The sequence below is a fragment of the Hyperolius riggenbachi genome, chromosome 5, assembly GCF_040937935.1.
Source record: "Hyperolius riggenbachi isolate aHypRig1 chromosome 5, aHypRig1.pri, whole genome shotgun sequence".
NCBI classification, from domain to species: Eukaryota; Metazoa; Chordata; class Amphibia; order Anura; family Hyperoliidae; genus Hyperolius; species Hyperolius riggenbachi.
The window spans coordinates 319,395,639-319,416,924 of NC_090650.1; the positions used below are offsets into that span (position 1 = coordinate 319,395,639).

At 42.0% G+C, this 21,286-nt stretch overlaps 1 protein-coding gene across 1 annotated transcript in view; it reads right to left on the minus strand.

Moving 5' to 3' along the window:
* ROCK1 (Rho associated coiled-coil containing protein kinase 1) overlaps positions 1-21,286 on the minus strand; it is a 212,652-nt gene that overhangs the window by 10,096 nt on the left and 181,270 nt on the right. Inside the window, exons 28-32 of the mRNA XM_068237237.1 lie at positions 15,578-15,654; positions 13,794-13,882; positions 12,287-12,365; positions 8,219-8,480; positions 5,890-6,094 (exon numbers count right to left, since the gene is read on the minus strand). Of these exons, the coding sequence (XP_068093338.1) occupies positions 5,890-6,094; positions 8,219-8,480; positions 12,287-12,365; positions 13,794-13,882; positions 15,578-15,654 (712 nt within the window). The remainder of the gene's footprint in view (positions 1-5,889; positions 6,095-8,218; positions 8,481-12,286; positions 12,366-13,793; positions 13,883-15,577; positions 15,655-21,286) is intronic.

Here is a 21,286-nt window from a genome sequence, read left to right on the forward strand (position 1 = left end):
AAACAATTAAAATCAATTTCCGCTAACTTGTGACAAAAATAAAATCTTCTATGAACTCGCTATACTACTAACGGAATACCTTGGGGTGTCTTCTTTCTAAAATGGGGTCATTAGTGGGGTTCCTATACTGCCCTGGCATTTTAGGGGCCCTAAACCGTGAGGAGTAGTCTTGAAACAAAAATGACCTGTGAAATCCTAAAGGTACTCATTGGACTTTGGGCCCCTTAGTGCAGTTAGGGTGCAAAAAAGTGCCACACATGTGGTATCGCCGTACTCGGGAGAAGTAGTATAATGTGTTTTGGGGTGTATTTTTACACATACCCATGCTGGGTGGGAGAAATACCTCTGTAAATGACAATTTTTTTATTTTTTTTACACACAATTGTCCATTTACAGAGGTATTTCTCCCACCCAGCATGGGTATGTGTAAAAATACACCCCAAAACACTTTGTACTACTTCTCCCGAGTACGGCGATACCACATGTGTGGCACTTTTTTGCACCCTAACTGCGCTAAAGGGTCCAAAGTCCAATGAGTACCTTTAGGATTTCACAGGTCATTTTGAGAAATTTCGTTTCAAGACTACTCCTCACGGTTTAGGGCCCTTAAAATGCCAGGGCAGTATAGGAACCCCACAAATGACCCCATTTTAGAAAGAAGACACCCCAAGGTATTCCGTTAGTAGTATAGCGAGTTCATAGAAGATTTTATTTTTTGTCACAAGTTAGCGGAAATTGATTTTAATTGTGTTTTTTCACAAAGTGTCATTTTCCGCTAACTTGTGACAAAAAATAAAATCTTCTATGAACTCACCATACTCCTAACGGAATACCTTGGGGTGTCTTCTTTCTAAAATGGGGTCATTTGTGGGGTTCTTATACTGCCCTGGCATTTTAGGGGCCCTAAACTGTGAGGAGTAGTCTTGAAACGAAATTTCTCAAAATGACCAGTGAAATCCTAAAGGTACTCATTGGACTTTGGGCCCTTTAGTGCAGTTAGGGTGCAAAAAAGTGCCACACATGTGGTATCGCCGTACTCAGGAGAAGTAGTATAATGTGTTTTGGGGTGCATTTTTACACATACCCATGCTGAGTGGGAGAAAGATCTCTGTAAATGGACAATTGTGTGTGAAAAAATAAAAAAATTGTCATTTACAGAGATATTTCTCCCACCCAGCATGGGTATGTGTAAAAATACACCCCAAAACACATACTACTTCTCCTGAGTATGGCAATACCACATGTGTGGCACTTTTTTGCAGCCTAACTGCGCTAAGGGGTCCAAAGTCCAATGAGCACCTTTAGGCTTTACAGGGGTGCTTACAATTTAGCACCCCCCAAAATGTCAGGACAGTAAACACACACCACAAATGACCCATTTTGGAAAGTAGACCCTTCAAGGTATTCAGAGAGGGGCATGGTGAGTCCGTGGCAGATTTCATTTTTTTTTTGTCGCAAGTTAGAAGAAATGGAAACTTTTTTTTTTTTCGTCACAAAGTGTCATTTTCCGCTTACTTGTGACAAAAAATAATATCTTCTATGACCTCATTATGCCTCTCAGTGAATACTTTGGGATGTCTTCTTTCCAAAATGGGGTCATTTGGGGGGTATTTATACTATCCTGGAATTCTAGCCCCTCATGAAACATGACAGGGGGTCAGAAAAGTCATAGATGCTTGAAAATGGGAAAATTCACTTTTTGCACCATAGTTTGTAAACGCTATAACTTTTACCCAAACCAATAAATATACACTGAATGATTTTTTTTTATCCAAAACATGTTTGTCCACATTTTTCGCGCTGCATGTATACAGAAATTTTACTTTATTTGAAAAATGTCAGCACAGAAAGTTAAAAAAATCATTTTTTTGCCAAAATTCATGTCTTTTTTGATGAATATAATAAAAAGAAAAAAATCGCAGGAGCAATCAAATAGCACCAAAAGAAAGCTTTATTAGTGACAAGAAAAGGAGCCAAAATTCATTTAGGTGGTAGGTTGTATGAGCGAGCAATAAACCGTGAAAGCTGCAGTGGTCTGAATGGAAAAAAAGTGGCCGGTCCTTAAGGGGTAGAAAGCCCTAGGTCCTCAAGTGGTTAAACAAGGTGTGTATGAGATCTGTAGATACCATAGACTATGAATGAGTTTTGCAGGAATGGATCTTTTGCAGGAACAGATCTTTTGCAGACACTGATCTGTTGAATGTGTACAGCATCTTTGTGTGCAGCATTTTGCAAAGATTTTTATCTGATGGGGAGTTCAGCTCCATAAAATAGACTGTGTAGAGTGTGGCTCTCATACTACATGAAAGGGGGTAAAATTGGTCTGTGATCTTTCATTTTCCAAAGACTTTTATCTGACGTGTGTACCCACCTTAAGTCTCCAGTTTTCAATAGAGAATGGAATTCCCAAATTTCCCAAAGTACCTGTAACTATTTGATGATCAGACCATACACCAGGGTAGATGTCTGAAGCTGTAGCATTAGCTAAAAGGATAGGCGATAGCATTATGTAATCCAGTCTAACATAAAAGTGTTCTGAGGATGGGAATAATATGTATAAGACCCCTCACCCATATTAAAAGCTCTCCAAAAATCAGACAGCTGGAAAAAGCGCAGGGCAGAGGATAAAGATTTAGGGAAAGTTCTGCTGCCACTAGCAGTGTTACTTCTGTCAGCTATGGGATTATTAACGGACTTAAAATCTCCTGCTAGAATTAAATGGGAGGAGTGAAAAAGCCTCCAGACGCTGAAATAGCTCTCTAAACAAAACTTGCCTGATTGGTATGAGGGGCATAAATAATGCATAAAGTAACTTCCTTACCACCCAAGACACCCAATTAATCAGTAATCTGCACTCTGTATCTTTAAATACCTTGTCACAATCAAACATTATGGTATTTTTAATAAAGATGGCAACACCACGAGTTTTATTATGATATGTAGTATAATAGGTTTTGGCATAGGCTTTATCAAAATGGGAGGGGCAGTGGTCTTTTGAAAAATGCGTTTCCTGTAAAAAAAATAAAATATCTGCATGAAGTTGTTTATACTGTTTGAATGCTTTCCTCCTATTTGGGGAATTAAAACGCTGCACGTTGTGCATGAGAATTGTTAGGACCATGGGATTAGTACATAAAGTGTAAGCTTAATCAAGTGGTGGTGCCATCTTACAAAACTGGTTGAGAACATACCGAAAGCTATTCTAAGGAATGCACATATAATATTAAAGAGATAGGTTAGGATTATATCAGAAACCATGCAAAGGACGTAAACCCATAAGCTAGTCATTAAAACTTCTAGAAACATTTAGAATAAAGAACCACAGAAGATATGGTCAACTGTACTAAGAAGAAAATGAACTTTTAAACTTTTAGCCACTAAGCGGTGGGATAATGAACCGAAAGTATGCACACACAAAAAAAAAAGACACTGTATAAAGTGGAAAAACAAAAAAACAGTAGGTTTTAAAGTCCAATCTACACCAAAATAAAAAATTGACTTGAAATACAACATCTCCAGAGGAATACTCCGCAACTGAGGGGGGAAACACAATGCTCGGTAGCCAAGCTCGGAAGTTAGCCTCAAACAACATAGCTGTGCATCAAGAGTTCAGTTTGTTAAAAAAAGATAGCCAGTAACAGGGGGCAGAAAACCGTAGGAAAAAGGCCAAGTCTTCCTTTATTAAAAATCAGGAAAAAAAAGGTCATAATAAAAAGAAGAAAAAACATAGAAAATATCACCCATTTTCCGATGCTTGAGAGTCCAGAGCCTGGGATTGCGTCTTTCTGGGAGTCCAGATAGGGGATAACGCCCGAGGGGTTTGCTTCTGAGGAGTGTTGGCAGGTTGTGATTGTAAGCCAAGCTTGCGTAGTAGCCAAGATCCTTCTTCGGGAGAAACTGCAGAGTGATTGACGCCATTGTGGAAAACGAGGAGTTTAAAGGGGAAACCCCAGCGATATTTGATTTGTGCTTTATTGTGACAGGTGACAGATCTTGATAAATTTGAATCCTGTAATTTTCAAACTCAAAATCGGGCGTTTGACGTGCTTTTTGTAAGATCTGTTCTTTTACCAGAAAGTCTTTTAGGCGCATTACTACATCTCTAGGAGGAGATTCAGGGGTTGGTTGTGGTCTAAGGACCTGATGGACCCTATCACAGATGAAACTTTCTGGGGGTAAATCGTGCAGCAATAAGGAGAATATCTGACTTACAGTTGCTTGGAGATCCTGGTAAGATTCAGACAGACCTTTGATACGTAAATTGTTTCGGCAAGTTCTGTTGTCAAAATCTTGCGATTGGGATTGCAACGCCCAGACCGACTCTTTCAGAGAAGTATGTTCTGCATGGAGTGCTTTATGAGCAGCTAGAAGATCATCATGCTTCATTTCTAATACAGAGTGGAAAGGAAAGTGTTCACCGCTACACTGCAGTCAGTCAGAGACCGTGCTGGACCCTGGATTGTCTAGTCCAATTGAGGAGTACAATAGTGAAGGAGGTCCGCAACAATATCTCTTCTTGTGCTCAATATTTATTCAGGACATATCCTGAATAAATATTGAGCACAAGAAGAGATATTGTTGCGGACCGCCTTCACTATTGCACTCGTTTCTAATACGTTGGTTCGATTGCCAAGGGCGGAAATCTCCTGTGTCAAAGAGGCCTCAACACGGCGGAGCTCAGATTGAAGCTTCCCGACCAGCTTTCCATACAAACGCTCAAGATTTTCTTCCAGCTCGGATCTGGTAAGTCTCTTCTCTCTTTCAGGTTTAGATTGCGTCCAGTCCTGACCAGCATCAGATAAGCAATCAATCGAAGGAGCTGGGGAACCGCGGCCATCTTGGGACATCGTGGTGGAGGAGCGCGGCCTAAGAAGATAATCAGTCACCGTTTTCTGCCTCCCCGATGCTCCAGATTTCTTTGTCATCCGTGACATGCACAACGGCAAGGTACCAGGGTGGCTGAGGTTTTCACCCACTTGCAGATTGACCATGGTGGCTGAAGTTTTCACCCACATGCAGATTGACCCCGGGGTGAGGCTAAAAAGAGCTCGTCCTAGACGGAGCTACATTAGGCTGCTTCCACCCTCTAGCGCGCCGCGCAAGCGCCCCCCATGTTTCCTTTTAAACAATACCAGTTGCCTGGCAGTCTTGCTGATCTCTTTGGCTGCAGTAGTGTCTGAATCACTCACCTGAAACACGCATGCAGCTAACCCAGTCTGACTTCAGTCAGAGCACCTGATCTGCATGCTTATTTAGGGACTGTGGCTAAAAGTAGAATACTGAGTACGCACTGAGATTTTCTGGCCGATTTACTGTCAGCTCGATTATTTCCAACATGTCCGATTTGCTTTCCGATCAATTTCCCAGAATTTTCCGAGCGATTTCCTATTACAGGTAACGATCGGAAAATGCTTGGAAATCGATCGGAAAGCAAATCTGACATGTTGGAAATAATAGATCTGACAGTAAATCGGCCAGAAAATCTCAGTGTGTACCCAGCATTAGAGACATTGGACCAGCAGGAGAGCCAGGCAACTGGTATTATTTTAAAAAGAAAAATCCATATCCTTCTCAGTGTAGGTTCCCTTTAGAGTGTAACTGTCGGGCATACAATTAAAAATCAATTCTTTATTTGTATCTGGTAAACAAGTAATAAGGTTGCTAACGAGGCAATCCAAAAGTTAAAATCACTATAACTTTTCTTGTTGATAAATGATCATTCCCCAGTTTACCTGACTTATTTGGTACACACCAAATTTGGTACGCAAAAGAGAAGTTGCATGGCATGCTGGGTTGTCCTTTTTTGCTTCTCTACTTTCCCCTCAGACTTAACTAATGCAGTCTAATTAGCAGAAGCCTCTTTCCCTAAACCCGTATAGCTGCTTTTACCTGGCTTTTCCTGATGCGTTCTTTGAGGGCTTTCTGAAGGACTGGTTTGTCGATCTGGTAGACATTGTTCTTGGAGAAACACGGACGAAGTTTGATGGTGGTGTCTTCGGTATTTTCTTTACCAAGTGAGACACCCATTTTTTCTGCTCATCCTGAGAGCATGCCAGCATAAGTAGATCTCTTGCAGTTGTTACATCATAACTCACTGTCATAATATTAAAAAAAAAAAAAAAAAACACTGAAAATTGGGAAGAGTTACATCCCTTTAAATGATCAGTCCACCAATAACATTATTTTTCAGTAACAGATGTAGTTGTGTTAGTTGACTCACTGTCTCCTTGGTACTCACAGCAAGATGACATTACAAAGAGTGATGTGGACGAACAGCTCGCGACGAATAGGTGGCCCAGTACTACTTCCGGGTCGCAATGTCCCCGAGTAGTATGCATGCCCTGGCCCGGACGCCTTCGTTAGTACGCATGCCCTGGCAGTCCGCGTCCTTGATTGCGCGGTTGTGGCCAGGCACGCTTTGTTGCAATCAGGGAGGTGCACCGCCAGGATAGAGAATGCGTACTAACGGACGCGTGCAAACACAGGCATGCGTACTACTGCGGGACATTGCCACCCGGAAGTAGTACACGTCCAGCCATCCCATAGAGATTCGCTGGCGAGCTGTTACAACATCTCTACTTACAAACATTCTTAGCTTTCTTACCAACCACAATTGGATTTTCACAACCATTGTTGCATTTTCTGTAAACTAAATTTAAAGGACCACCATCACAACAAATTGTAAAATTTAAAATATATACATTTAAAATATACATTTCCCCCAGAGTAAAATAAGCTATTCATTACTTTTTTCCTATATTGCTGTCACGTACAGTAGGTAGTAAATGATTGACAGATTTTAGACTAGTCCATCTCTTCATAGGTGATTCTCAGAATTGCCTTTATTCCTTACAAAATCAGGGTTGCTCTCATGAGTAATCACAAGTGATTACCCGTGATTCAAATGAAGCTTAATTGGCACAGGTGTGCGGCGGGGATACAAGGGGTTATTTATCCACAATTCCGCCGTCCGCCCTGCGTTCCAAACAGCTTGCCGTGTCCTATTGGTCGCGTTGCAAGCCTAACAAGCCGGAAAGACTAAGTGCTCCGGTGTGAGGCTTGCAACGCGACCAACAGGACGCGTGCAAGCTGTTTTAAATGCAGTGCGGACGGCGGAATTATGGGTAAATAACCCCTTCTATCCCCGCTACACACCTGCGCCAATTAAGCCTTATTTGAATCACGGGTAATCACTCATGAGAGCAGCCCTGTACAAAAGCACTACCAGGAAAAGATCTATACAAAGATGCTAGCCAGCTTCCCATCATTTGCATATAATTCTGGCAGTTGGACTAAGTAACTGTAGTTCAATGACTTTTGTAAATAAAGAAATGGCTGAGAATCCCCCATAAGGAGATGGACTAGTCCAAAACCTGTCAGATCTGCCAAGATTTTTACTACTTACGGAGACAGTGACATAAATAATTTATATGCTAAAATGTACATTTTATATGTATTTAAAATGTTACAATTTTTTTGCAATGGTTGTCCTTTAAATCATAGCAGGGCTCCAGCGGTGGCTGGATAGTGTAATGGGCTCTGACTGACACAGGAGACCTGGGTTCAAATCTCGGCTCTGCCTGTTCAGTAAGCCAGCATCTATTCAGTAAGGCGTTCTTTAGGCCAGACTCCCTAACACTGCTACTGCCTACTGAGTGCGCTCTAGTGGCTGCCTCGCAAGCGCTTTGAGTCCGACAGGAGAAAAGTGCTATAAAAAAAAAAAGGAATTATTATTTACACATATATCGTGCATGGTTATGTATGACTTACTACTTATTACAGATGTACCCTTTAATAAACTGGAAGACTGTGCCCGGCCTGGTTGAACAAAAAATAATTGAGTTTATGTGAGTCAGTTCACTGGTCTCTACATAGAAGTGTACACCGGCACGAGGTCAGGGCCAAATAAAAAGCAACAGAGTTTAAACTAACTGCACTCAATTACAGTGACCGGCTCACAGGTCTACAGTACGGGACAGAGGTCTGCATGCTATGCACACTGGAGAGTAAACATAGTAAAGGCTAAGAAAAAAAATAGGCTTTAAAATATTTGCTAAAAAAGAAAACGAAGGCTCAGAACTGTTTACATTGTTAAAGAGCATAGATTCTTCTTCAAAATCCATTTCTTGTTATGAACTAATGATATGAGGGAGATTTATTGTAAGACACATTTAGATTACATTTTACCCAAATATTGATTAAATATTCCTGCACTAACCTTTACATGGAGCTATAACTTCCTCCTTTTTATCCAAGTGGTCTTTATGGCACTTGACATGGCACCTCCGGCATTCCAGGGCTGGAGGCGGTCTGAAAACATGCCACAGAGGCTTAGAGCAAGCTTCACAATTTGCAGGGAAGTGGTAGAGTGTTGGAATGAACTCGTGTCCTTTATGGCAGAGGAAATTGGTCTTCTCAGCTTGTTGCACTGGCTCCAGTTCCTGGTCCTTCCTACATTCTCCTTCATTAGCATAGAGGATCTTTTATGAAGGGAAAAAAAAAAAAGATACTTTAAATACACATAAATGTGCTGGTCACATTGTTGTTATTATTATTAAACTTAATGTGCTGACATACTACGCAACGATGTACTATAGGGGAAAGCAATACAAGGTTGAACAATGCTACACAGGGGCATTACAGCGTTATATAATGGAACACAAAACAGGCTTAGGCCTGGAACCCAATACAAATCACAATCGCTAGCGTTTTGTATGAGCGGTTTGTAAGCGATTTCATGAGCGATTATGGTAGCTTTTTTAAAAAGTGTCAGCTTTTTTCCAGCAATTCTGTAGCGATTAGCGTTTTTAATTCTGATTGGTCCTTTCAATTAATTTTAACTTTTTTTACAGTGTGCAGTAATGTAAAAATGCTAGTAAAATCGCTCTGTGTAGGTTTTGAACGATTATGCCAGAGTTTATATACTTTACAATGCAGAAACACTAATGCTAATCGCTAAATGCTAAAAATGCTGCAAGTCCTGCATTTGCAATTTTAATAATCGCAGTCGCTCCAGTGGAATTTAGCCCATCCATTAACATTAGCGTTTCGGGAAATCGCTAGCAGTTTTAATCGCTCCCTAAATGCTAACAAAATTGCTCTAGTGGGTTCCAGCCCCAACATTGCTTAACTACTTGCCAACTGCTCCACGCCACGTGGCGTGAGCAGTGCGGCAGCCTCAGGACCGCTCCACGCCGCTTGACGTGAACGGCCGTTTATGGGGCTAGCGGGAGATCGCGCGCATCTCCTGCTTGGAAGGCGGAGCGGAGCTTCGCATTCAGTCTACGATCGGCGATCGCTGCTCGGGAGACTGTTAGACGGCGCCATCTAATTACTTTGCACAACGCTGTGATATGAAGCAGCGCTGTACTGGGGACAGCCGTATGACACGGCTGTCCCCCTGGGACACAGGGAAGCGATCCGCTGATAGGTTGGCCAGGGGAGGGAGGGCAGTATATAAATAAAAAAAAAAAGCAACATTTTATATAAAATAAATATAAAAATATAACAAATATACATTTCTGACATTCAAAAACAAAACAAATCCGTGACCAATATAGCCACCTTTCTTTGCAAGGACACTGAAAAGCCTGCCATCCATGGATTCTGTCAGTGTTTTGATCTGTTCACCATCAACATTGCGTGCAGCAGCAACCACAGCCTCCCAGACACTGTTCAGAGAGGTGTACTGTTTTCCCTCCTTGTAAATCTCACATTTTATGATGGACCACAGGTTCTCAATGGGGTTCAGATCAGGTGAACAAGGAGGTCATGTCATTAGTTTTTCTTCTTTAATACCCTTTCTTGCCAGCCACGCTGTGGAGTACTTGGACGCGTGTGATGGAGCATTGTCCTGCATGAAAATCATGTTTTTCTTGAAGGATGCAGATTTCTTCCTGTACCACTGCTTGAAGAAGGTGTCTTCCAGAAACTGGCAGTAGGACTGGGAGTTGAGCTCGACTCCCTCCTCAACCCGAAAAGGCCCCACAAGCTCATCTTTGAAGATACCAGCCCAAACCAGTACTCCACCTCCACCTTGCTGGCGTCTTGAGTCGGACTGGAGCTCTCTGCCCTTTACCAATCCAGCCACGGGCCCATCCATCTGGCCCATCAAGACTCGCTCTCATTTCATCAGTCCATAAAACCTTAGAAAAATCAGTCTTGAGATATTTCTTGGCCCAGTCTTGACGTTTCAGCTTGTGTGTCTTGTTCAGTGGTGGTCGTCTTTCAGCCTTTCTTACCTTGGCCATGTCTCTGAGCATTGCACACCTGGTGCTTTTGGGAACTCCAGTGATGTTGCAGCTCTGAAATATGGCCAAACTGGTGGCAAGTGGCATCTTGGCAGCTGCACGCTTGACTTTTCTCAGTTCATGGGCAGTTATTTTGCGCCTTGGTTTTTCCACACGCTTCTTGCGACCCTGTTGATTATTTTGAATGAAACACTTGATTGTTCGATGATCACGCTTCAGAAGCTTTGCAATTTTAAGAGTGCTGCATCCCTCTGCAAGATAGCTCACTATTTTTGACTTTTCTGAGCCTGTCAAGTCCTTCTTTTGACCCATTTTGCCAAAGGAAAGGAAGTAGCCTAATAATTATGCACACCTGATATAGGGTGTTGATGTCATTAGACCACACCCCTTCTCATTACAGAGATGCACATCACCTAATATGCTTAATTGGTAGTAGGCTTTCGAGCCTATACAGCTTGGAGTAAGACAACATGCATAAAGAGGATGATGTGGTCAAAATACTCATTTGCCTAATAATTCTGCACTCCCTGTATATCTGCATAACTGATGATATTCCCATATAAAATTACAAATGTTAATATGGTCTATAAAAATTTCTAATTCTTAAGTAACTTTATGTAATGTAACATGGTAGTATCTCCACAAATATGCTGAATTAATATGGATACCAGAGGACTAAACATTTACAGTAGTGGTCTTGTATGGATAGCGTGAGCTCTTAACTTTCTGCCTGTTCTGATAGTAAACTTCCTCTAGGGCCCATTAACCCTAGAAGCGCTTTTCTGAGCGTTTTACGATAGATTAGCGTTTTTTAAAATCGCTTCCATTCACCTTCATTAAAATTGTGGTAAAAATCGCAGCGATCGCGAAATCACAGCGATGTTTCTGCAATTTTTTCCATGATCTTAATGAAAGTGAATGGGAGCGATTTAAAAAAATGCTTATCATTCGCAAAACGCTCAGAAAAGCGCTTCTAGCATTCTAGCATTAGTGTGTATAAATAATGTACAAACTAAGGCTGCTACATAAGTGGTTTAGCAAACCAAACTGTATTATATATAACCTCCCAGACACCACTGAACCCATCTCCAAGCTCAACATCAGCCCTGAGCTCACAGCCATGGAGGTCTTCAACTTATAGACCCTTAAAGGAAACTGAAGTGTGAATAATATGGAGGCTGCCATATTTATTTCCTTTTAAACAATGCGGATTGCTAGGCTGTCCTGCTGGTCTGTTTGACAGCAGTAGTGTCTGAATTGCACCAGAAAGAAGCATGCAGCTAATCTTGTCAGATCTGACAATGTCAGAAACGCCTGATCTGCACATGCGTGTTCAGGGTCTATGGCTAAAAGTATTAAGCCCAGTCTACACGAGGCGATCTGGCGGCTCGATTAGCAGCCGGATCGCCTCTTCCGCATCCCCGCGCGTACCCACCGGATTCGATCCCCTGCTCGACCCTGCCGGCGCCGCTTATCTTTCACTTGATTCCCTGCCAGTGTCCCCTCGTGGGGAACGAGCAGGGAAATGGCGGTGGCGAAATCCAACCTGACGGATCTTATCAATTGAGCCGCATCAGATAAGTAACATTGGCTGTACATCGCTCCGTGTAGACGGAGCTTTAGAGGCAGAGGTTCAGCAGGGCTGCCAGGCAACTGGTATTGTTTAAAAGGAAATAAATATGGCAGCCTCCATATACCTCTCACTACAGTTGTCCTTTAAAATCCAGCTCCTGTCTCCTCTCACACCAACAAGATGATAAATGTAGAGCACTCTACTATTCCACAATAGCAAGTGGTATCCAAGGTGGTCCAGTCCCACACTGTCCACACCACATAACCACATCTACTATCCTGGAACACTCTGCATGTTAAATCAGGAGCTATGCAAATGGAAGTGCATTGACCAGAATCAGCTTCAATGAGTGGGTGTGCACAGTCCTGTAAGTGCAGGGGCAGTTGGGTTGCATAGTTATTATTGTTTAGGTTACCTAATACAAAGGTTTTGGCTAAAGCTTGTGAATGCCTAAATGGTTTACCTGGAATATCTTGGGGATCTCATCAGTATTCGCTCGGTAAACATCACCTTGTGTAACGGGGCGGACATGGAAAAGCTTACTAAAAAACACATAAAAGAACATACTTTACTTGGAGCATTTGTAATTAAGGATAAAAAATAGACAGCTGTTTGGATTCTTACACAGGCCAAGGCTACACTATGTCCCCAATTCAGAGATGACAAACTTAACAGTTATGTTTAAAATACATGTACAATATGTAAGAAGTATTATTAAGGTATTGTAAGAAAGCATGAAGATAAAAATGGTGGAGGCAGTTACAGAGATCCAAGTTCACACTGGCATGGATTGAAAACTGATCTGTATAAAAACTAATTCTTGGAAATGCATCAGTTTTCCATCAGTGACCCTCCGTCCTGGAAAATTCACCGCAGACACAACTTGCAGTCAGTGCAGTGGAATGGATCAATGTGATTGGATCCATTGGTTAACATTGCATCCATTCTTGTCTGCTAAACCATCCGTTTTTTTAGGCCAATGTGAACCTGGCCTTGAGCACCCTCTTAGGGCTGGAACCCACAGGAGTGCTTTTGGCAGCGTTTTGGCAGCACTGCGATACGCTAGCAGTTTGCCAAAACGCTGGGCTAATGTTAATGGATGGGGCAACTTCCACAGGAGCGTTTGCGTTTCCCAGAAACGCAAACGCAGGACCTGCAGCATATTGGGAGCGTTAGCGCTTCAATGTAAAGTATTGAAACGCTAGCAGAAACGCTCAGCAAAACCTAAACTGAGCGGTTTTGCTAGCGTTTTGCGGTTCAGCACACTGTAATAAAATTAAAAATAATTCACAGGACCAATCAGGATAAAAACGCAAAACGCAAAACGCTACGCACCCGCTGGGCAAAAAAATACAATGTTGCAAAACACGACCAAAAACGCGCATGAATCCGCTTGCAAACCGCTCAGACAAAACGCTAGCGGTTGCGTTTTGCGTTTGCTGATTTCAGTGGGTTCCAGGCCTTAAAGCGGATCCGAGATAAAAAACTAACTATAACAAGTAACTTGTCTATATATGTTACCTAAAGTTTAGATAGTTTACACAGCAAATCTAGCTGTAAACAGCTTTAACAGAATATGATTGATTATTTCTGTGATACGACAGCAGCCATGTTGTTTGTAAACATTACACAGAGGCAGGCTTATCTGCATCTTGAGCAAAAAAACCTAATCCTCCCCTCCTCCTCCCCTCTGCCTCTGAAATCTCTGGCTAGTAATACTTCCCCCTCCTCCTGCCCAGACTGAGCTCCCATGAGCCCTTGTTACTGTCTGAAAGTGCCTTGGCTCTCTGAAAACCTGTGGGCATGGTTTGTGAAGTGTATAGGGAATTAGAGTATTAAAACAAAAAAGTATTTGGCTCTAAGCACTCCAATACTAAGCTGCAGCCTCCCCATTACCATGTGGCACAGGGATGTTTTCATGTGCTGCTCTTGCAGAGGAAAAGTGAGGTTCACAGTAAAATGATACTTACTCTATGTCTAGTACCATGGATGGGTTGGACTGTTCCTTATTCTGTTCATCATCATAAAACAGAATCTTTTTGCTGCTAACCACAACATACTGCAAATAAAGAAAATAAATATCTAAATACCAAAAGAAGGCAACACAATACAGTTATACGATACTGGTTATGTTGAAGACAAAGAAGAATCCTCTGGTGGAGGTTACTACTGATAGCAGTCTAAGATAACATGGAAGATTTCCTATGCAACATGGCCCACACAAGTCCACCTGGTCCACAAGGAGGGAATGATGCCTTTAAATCAAGTGAATAGTGACACTGTAATATTGGAAGACCTATTCAACTGAGATAATGCATAATACAAGTATACTTTTTGATGTATTGACATTTGTTTTGCATCCCTGTCACTGTACATAATCATGAACAGTATTCAAACTGGGTATACTGGGTAAAGCTACTGCTGCAGTAAGTGATATCCTCAGTGAGGGACCTTCCTTGCTATCCATTCTTAAAACACAGCTGATCGATTCGGGCTGGGGCCACAGTTCTAATCAGGGCGAGGTTTTCAGAAACATTTTGGGGAGAACTAGGTTGCTTCACATTTTCGTTTTGCTTCTTCCCATTAAATTAAAAAATATAGTTATATATCATAAAAACTGAAGATTTTGTCTGTGCCAAATATGCATTCCAAATATGACTTGGATAACACATGGTATGAATTAAAGATGGAAACGTATTAAAGATGGAAACGTAAAGTGCACAAAAAAAGTTCTAGGGATTGAGTTGTTACATGCTAAAGCAACTCCTTTAAAATAAATGAAGAATAGCACACTCGCCTCACACCATTGGGTCACTGGTACAATTTTCAGTCAAGGCACTTTTGCAAGGAGTTTGTATATTCTCCCTGCGTCTGCATGAGTTTCCTCTGAGCACTCAGATACAAGTATTACATGTGTGCATTCAGGCTGATCGTTGTAGAGTAGGAGATCGGGAAATGGGATTGAAAAAAATAATTTGGCCAGACCCCGCCCGCGGGATGGTCGTTCTGACGACAGTTGCACGCGAAAACAAGCTGTCGTCAGACTGATGAGGCGGATTTTGACTGATCCGTTCAGCGGATCAGTCAAAACCAGTCTTATCAGTCTAACGACAGCTTGTACTCACGTGTAACTGTCGTCAGAACGTCCACCACCCGCGGGCGGGTATGACGACCCGTAGTTTGAAAAAGTGTGGCGTGTGTACGCACCTTTAGAATAGTGCTTGGGGGGGGGGGGAATTAGATAGGGGCAGATAGTGACAGTTAAAGGCAAGACTATATTCTCTGTAAAGTGCTGTGGAATATGTCAGCACTATATAAATACTAAATAACATGTCATCTGTACTAGGCCATTTCTACGACTAATAGTTCGAGCAGATCAGGCAAGGCCTGTCTGAGTGAAAACAAACAGTTTTGCCTGATGTTTCCAATTACACACAACACCCACAATATTACTGCAGGCAGTTATGTCTAAGATAGGCTGTAGGTTGAAATAAGCAAAGGAAGAAAAGCTGTTCTTATTTATGGCCCACAAATAAATCCCACCCCCATTCCAAATTAGTATGCCCAACAAGCTATATATGAGCTATAATAACCTAGATTTAATCAGCTAAAATTGAAAGCACTGTATAACTTATCAGAAGTCCTCACTGCCCGAAGTACACAACAAGCTGAAATCTGCACGGTTGCTAAAGACTATTCAGAACCTAGATAAGTAAGCTTGGAAAAAATGTATATAGCAGAACTGTGCACAAACCTGTTTCTTCCATCCATGCCTCTTTATGTTCCCTCTGTTTGGTATAGAGAGCCAGCCTTCAATTCTTGATTCGGACTCTAGAAATAGATGAGGTTGTGTTAAGTTCCTTGTATAGAACACACCACTGCCAGAGCTTAATGCAAGACACTGGAACATGCACAATGGGAATGCATGGCAGGGAAGATAGCAAAGAATGTACACTGGATGCTCAAACACTTCATGCCCACAAACAGATCAATAACTTGCAGGTAGTGATGCAAGTTGAACATGAAGAGTGTTTAAAAAAACAAAAAAACAGAAAAAAAAGCAAAAGTAAAAATATAAGCACAATTGAATCAAAGATCAGAAATCAAAATTTGAAAGCAGAAAGTGCATTAAGCTATCTGAAACGCTGGCCATTGGTGACAGGCAGTTCCATTTACTCACAGAAGACAAGAATAGGAAAGAAATAAGGAATGCAGGTAGACTCGACTAAATGAGAATAAAAGACAAACAGTTTATTTAGTGGGAAGAAAAACTCCACTTCATTCAAAAAATACTGTGTCAGAGCTAAGCATACTAGTCACCCATATCAGTTAACAATATGCCTAGATCTGCTACTAGCTTATTCTGTAACTACTATTGCATCTCCCAGAGCAAGCAATGCACTACAATGACATACACACACCTACGAAACGGCGGTCCAGCAACACCACTGGATGCTAACAAAACGAAACAAAAGGCTTTGAAACACTGTGAATGGTCATTAACACATGCTCTTGCATCTGATAGACAGGGTGCATTGCTCTTACATTCAAGGTAATACACTACAATTCCTTCCCCCACCTTCCTTTGCTCTTAGGTAAAATATCAATAAACGGATCATAATGGAAACAGAACACTTGTAGTTGATTAGGTATTGCATTGAAATATCACATAAATCCCAGAAACAGTACATGGAAAAAAAACACCAGGGAAGATGTTATGCCTTCACTGATCTCTGGAAAAACTGGACGTAGCTTATTATTTAACTAAGTCATCCATTCTGCCAGAGCAAGCGTGATGTGAGTTGCAAAATATTCCACTAGACTTGCACTTTCAGTTATATCTGTTAACTAAACAAAGCACAGCACTGCCAGTACGAAAACAGAACAAAGATGTCATTGCTTCCATAACATATCCAATGAGGTTTGCAGAACTAATGTTATATGCTACACTTAAGTGGCTTGTGTGCTTTTAAAAACCACAAAGCCCATCCACACTTCGGTGGCCTTAACTTATCTGGGTGATCTCCATCACCAAGCCTGCTGCTGCCAGGGCATACAGAAAAAAAGAAATATCCTAAGTGTCTGGCCCAGAAGAGGGAGAATGAAGAGGCTGCCTCAACATTGAGAATGATTAGAAAGTCTCTCTGTACCGAACTCTGAAACCTTTGATGAATAGAAGATTCAGCTCCGTTTCAGAATGGAGGAAACTGGTAGGCAACAGGCCTTATGATGGAAATCACCAGGTTCAGAATAGGTGAGGGGATGAATGCATAATGGTATTTCCATGTCCTAATCCTTAGAAGCTACATTTTGCATGCCTTGCAGTGGCAATAGCCAACAAGCCTAAAACAGACAAAGGCAAGTCAAAGTCAGCAGCTGTTACGTTGTGCTGGTCCTGGAAACACTGTTACCCTCAGAAGCATTAACAAATGAAGCACAGCGCTCTATATTGAAAAATAGTTTTCGTGTACTGCGTTGTGACAGAAGCTATGGTTTAGAAATGTCTGCTTTGAGAAGGCATTGCTGTGCCTTACAATATTCTCGCTTTCATCTTAACATTCCAATCTGACAGATATACTTTCCTACATAAACTTAATTTTTTTTACAATGATTTGCTTTTATACCATGAGCAGCTACGAAATGTAAGGAAATAAATCTTTAGTAGAACAATTAGTGTGCAATGGGTACTGACAAACCCATCACCACTCTGAAGGGAAGTGGGACATTTGGACACCCAATATTGGAAGAAAGTCAGGTGCTGCCATATGCGCCATTATAAATTGCATGTAGAGTGTGACATTTGGGCGCCCCAGGCTCCTGATATGTAGCAGGGCCCCCACTATTTATCAGGAGCCCACATTTCACATGCACCAGCCCTTAGAAACCTGTTTCTGTATTCCTGTATATTTATATGCAATCCATAACATAAACCTTTGTATTTTATATGTATAGTATATTGCAATCCTGAAATGCTTTAAACTTACATAAAAGAAGGCAGCCTACAGCAATGTTTTAACAGAGTATTAAAGTGGAACTACTGTCAAAATGATTCCTTTGTTCCTACAGTCGAGCTCTTTTATACGGTATGTAGGCGGGGAACATGCTTCCTCAGGAGCTAAAACATTGCAGCAGAAGAGGTCATGAAGATGCTAATAATACTGGCTCGTTTGTAAATTTAATGTAAACTCTATGCAGCTTTAAGTGTACCAGAGCCGAGTAAAAATAAGTCTTATACATACCTGGGGCGTCCTCTAGCCCCGTCCACACAGATCATTCCCACGTCGTCGTCCTCCGCATTCTCCTGCACCGGGAGCCAGTCCTGTAACTTCAGCCAGTGGCGGACAGTCTGACACAAGGGAAGTGCGCTCTTTATGCATCGCTGCAGCAGCCATCAGAGAGATACGTAGAGGGCGTATTTCTCTTGTGCAGACTGGCCGCGACTGGAGGAAGTTACAGGACCCGCTCCCGACGCAGGAGAAGGCTGAGAAGGGCGGCGTGGGAGCAATCTGTGTGGATGGGGCTGGAGGACGCCCCAGATAAAACTGGCCCAATAAAAATAAGAAGAAAATTTGGCCAAACAGCAAGTCACAAACAATCTGCTTTAAAAATGTGTATGCAAGACTAAACTACTAGTGTCTCAACTGAGCATCTCAACATTCCAGTGTTTATTAGCTCTTAAAGCGAAGAGTGTTGTTTATTATATTTAGTTATGAAGGATAATAGTGAATCATTGGGATGTCTGATTGATGTGGGGACATTAGAGAGGAGTTTAGTTTTAAATGTTCCTTGTGAAGAGTTTCATATGCTGCCAAGGATGTGTTTCTTATACACAACGCATCCTTAAGGTAATGAGAAGAGTGAGTGTTATGTAACAAAAAATGATATATTCTGAGGTTTGTGCTCAAAAGGTCAAACACCTGATGAAAAACGAGCAGCTGAAACATCGTGCTTTTTACACTGCGGACACTCTGCTGTGAAGGTTGACTGCAATTAGTGAATAAAGAAAATAATCCTGATTGTGTGGGCCTTGGTATGAATTGGATCTTTGGACTTCGTTTAAAGTGAACCTAAACTGTTGAGGGGGAAAACAAAAAGTTTAACTTACCTGGGGCTTCTGCCAGCACCTTGCAGCAGTGCTGTGCCTACGCCATAATCAAAGCGATCCTCCCGTCCCCCGCAGTGATCCTCGTCGAGTCGGCTGACTGGAACAGGGTTGCTGTAGGGGACTGAAGGATCGTTTAGTGACGGCACGGGCACAGGGCACCTCTCGGGGGCTGGTAGAAGCCCCAGGTAAATTTAATATTTTTCCCCCAGTTAAGGTTCCCTTTAAGGGTGTGGTAATAGCCCTGGACCTATGGAGGATCGCTTTTATAAATGTGAAAGTGGAAGGGCCTGCATTAAACCTTACAAAGTGGGACATTAGTGGTAGACAAGAGAGCACTAATACTGGCGGCTTGGGTTATGACGTGTACCTTTGGACCGTCCTTTTGGGCAGATCCCAGCACTTGTCCACAGACACGTGCATTACAGGCGAAACACGAAAAAGTAGAACAACGTGCAAAAGTTCATTTCAGTAATTCAACTAAAAAGCGTATATATGAAATAGACTCATTATATACAAAGCGAGAAATGTCAAGCCTTTTGTTATAATTTTGATGATTAAGGCTTACAGCTCATGAGATCCCCAAAATCTCAGAACATTAGAATATTGGAAAAATGTTCAATATTCTAGGCTCAGAGTGACATACTCTAATTAGCTTATTAATCCAAAACACATGCAAAGGTTTTTTTTTCATATATTAGTTTCACCTTTTTAAGTTGAGTTACTGAAATAAATGAACTATTGCACGATATTCAAATTTTTTGAGTTTCACCTGTATCACATTTCCTCATAGTTTAGGATTCCGAGACTGCAATTTAATTTGCCCAGGATGCTTCATGCTCTAAGCTCTGACAAAACCAGGTAAACCTGGTTACCCTGGCAGGTTGGCATGGGCTGTGTACATTGATATTCAGCCCTGGTGATCCAGGTGCTGCCTCCAAAAGACTGCTCTGCTGTTCGTTGCCATCTACATGGATTCCTATGCTTTCTACACTGCTTGCAACACACCCATGACTACTTTGGGGGACATCTGACTTTGGGGAAACACCTATCATTTATTACTAACATTTCCAGAAACAATTTATTGCAATTTGCGCAGCAGCATCTTTCTCCTGGAAGTTTATTATGTACTAGGCCTAGGGCCCGTTTAGAAACGGGTGCTAGGCTGTGGCCATGTAGCCCTTTCCCAATGGTAGAAATGTGCAGGAAGATGAGAGTGCTGAGCTCCACAAAGAGTGAATATCTCTCAGCAGTGAGAGGGGGTGGGCAAGGGTCAGGTGATTTGCCCTGAGCTGGGGAATTATCTTCCACTCTCTTGGCAGAAAGGAAGTACAGGAAGCAGCCAGCATGGTACTTTCAATAGATTTGCTGTAAAAAAAAAAAAGTGCAACGCAGAAAACTTTGTGCATAGCTAATAAATGCATATTTACTACCATATGAAATATAAGTGGGAGGCTGAACTAGAGTTTAAACAAAAATTTTTTTTTTCTTTTTGCTGCAGTGTGTTTAGTTATAACTATATTGAGACCAACTCACACACTGACAAATATTCCAGTGAAGAACCTCCTATTTATTAGTATGTAATACTTGGTAGGAGGTAATAGGCACAGACAAATGTTGCAACACCCTTTGGTGGATTTTATCAATAATTTAGAGCATGCACTTTAGAAAGGGGCACAGAAAGCAGATGTGTAGTAGGCTCTCCTCACTCACACCTTCCACCGTTCTCAGTTCCCCTTCGTTATGTTCTAATGGCCCCGCAGCGAATTCCAGGCCTGGAGGGTCTCGGAGACGTACGCAGACACTGCCTGGTGACCAGTGTCCTTGATCGCGTGCCCAAGAGCGCTGTGCGCATGACGTCACAACTATGTAGTGCACATGCACGGAGCACTCCGGGCTGCTCGATTGGGGGGTTGGGGTAGGTGGGCATGAGGAGAGTTTACTATAATATACAGGCCTGCTCCCCCCGTTTTTAACTTTTTAACAGCTCCAAGGTGTCCTTTAACGACTATTGTGTGCCTGAAACATGTCAGCTACTCGTCTGGTTTTATCATTAATAAAAGCTTGGATTTTCTATGGGACGTTGTGTGGAACCTCAATCCTTCTATTCTACGGTTTGGGCCTGAGTCGCCTGGTTCCTGCACTGACCCTGACTTTTTATATTTGTTTAGCGCACACCATCAGTAATCTGACTTCATATGCTTCAATATACTGTCCACATCCTTGCATTAGTGTTCTTGCATCAATAACAGCAGCACCCCCACCATAAGCACCCACTAGTGATCAAACTCACCAGATAAATTGGCCACTGCTAGACTGGCCAACCACACACAATATCCAGGGACCCTAGGTTCCTCAGGA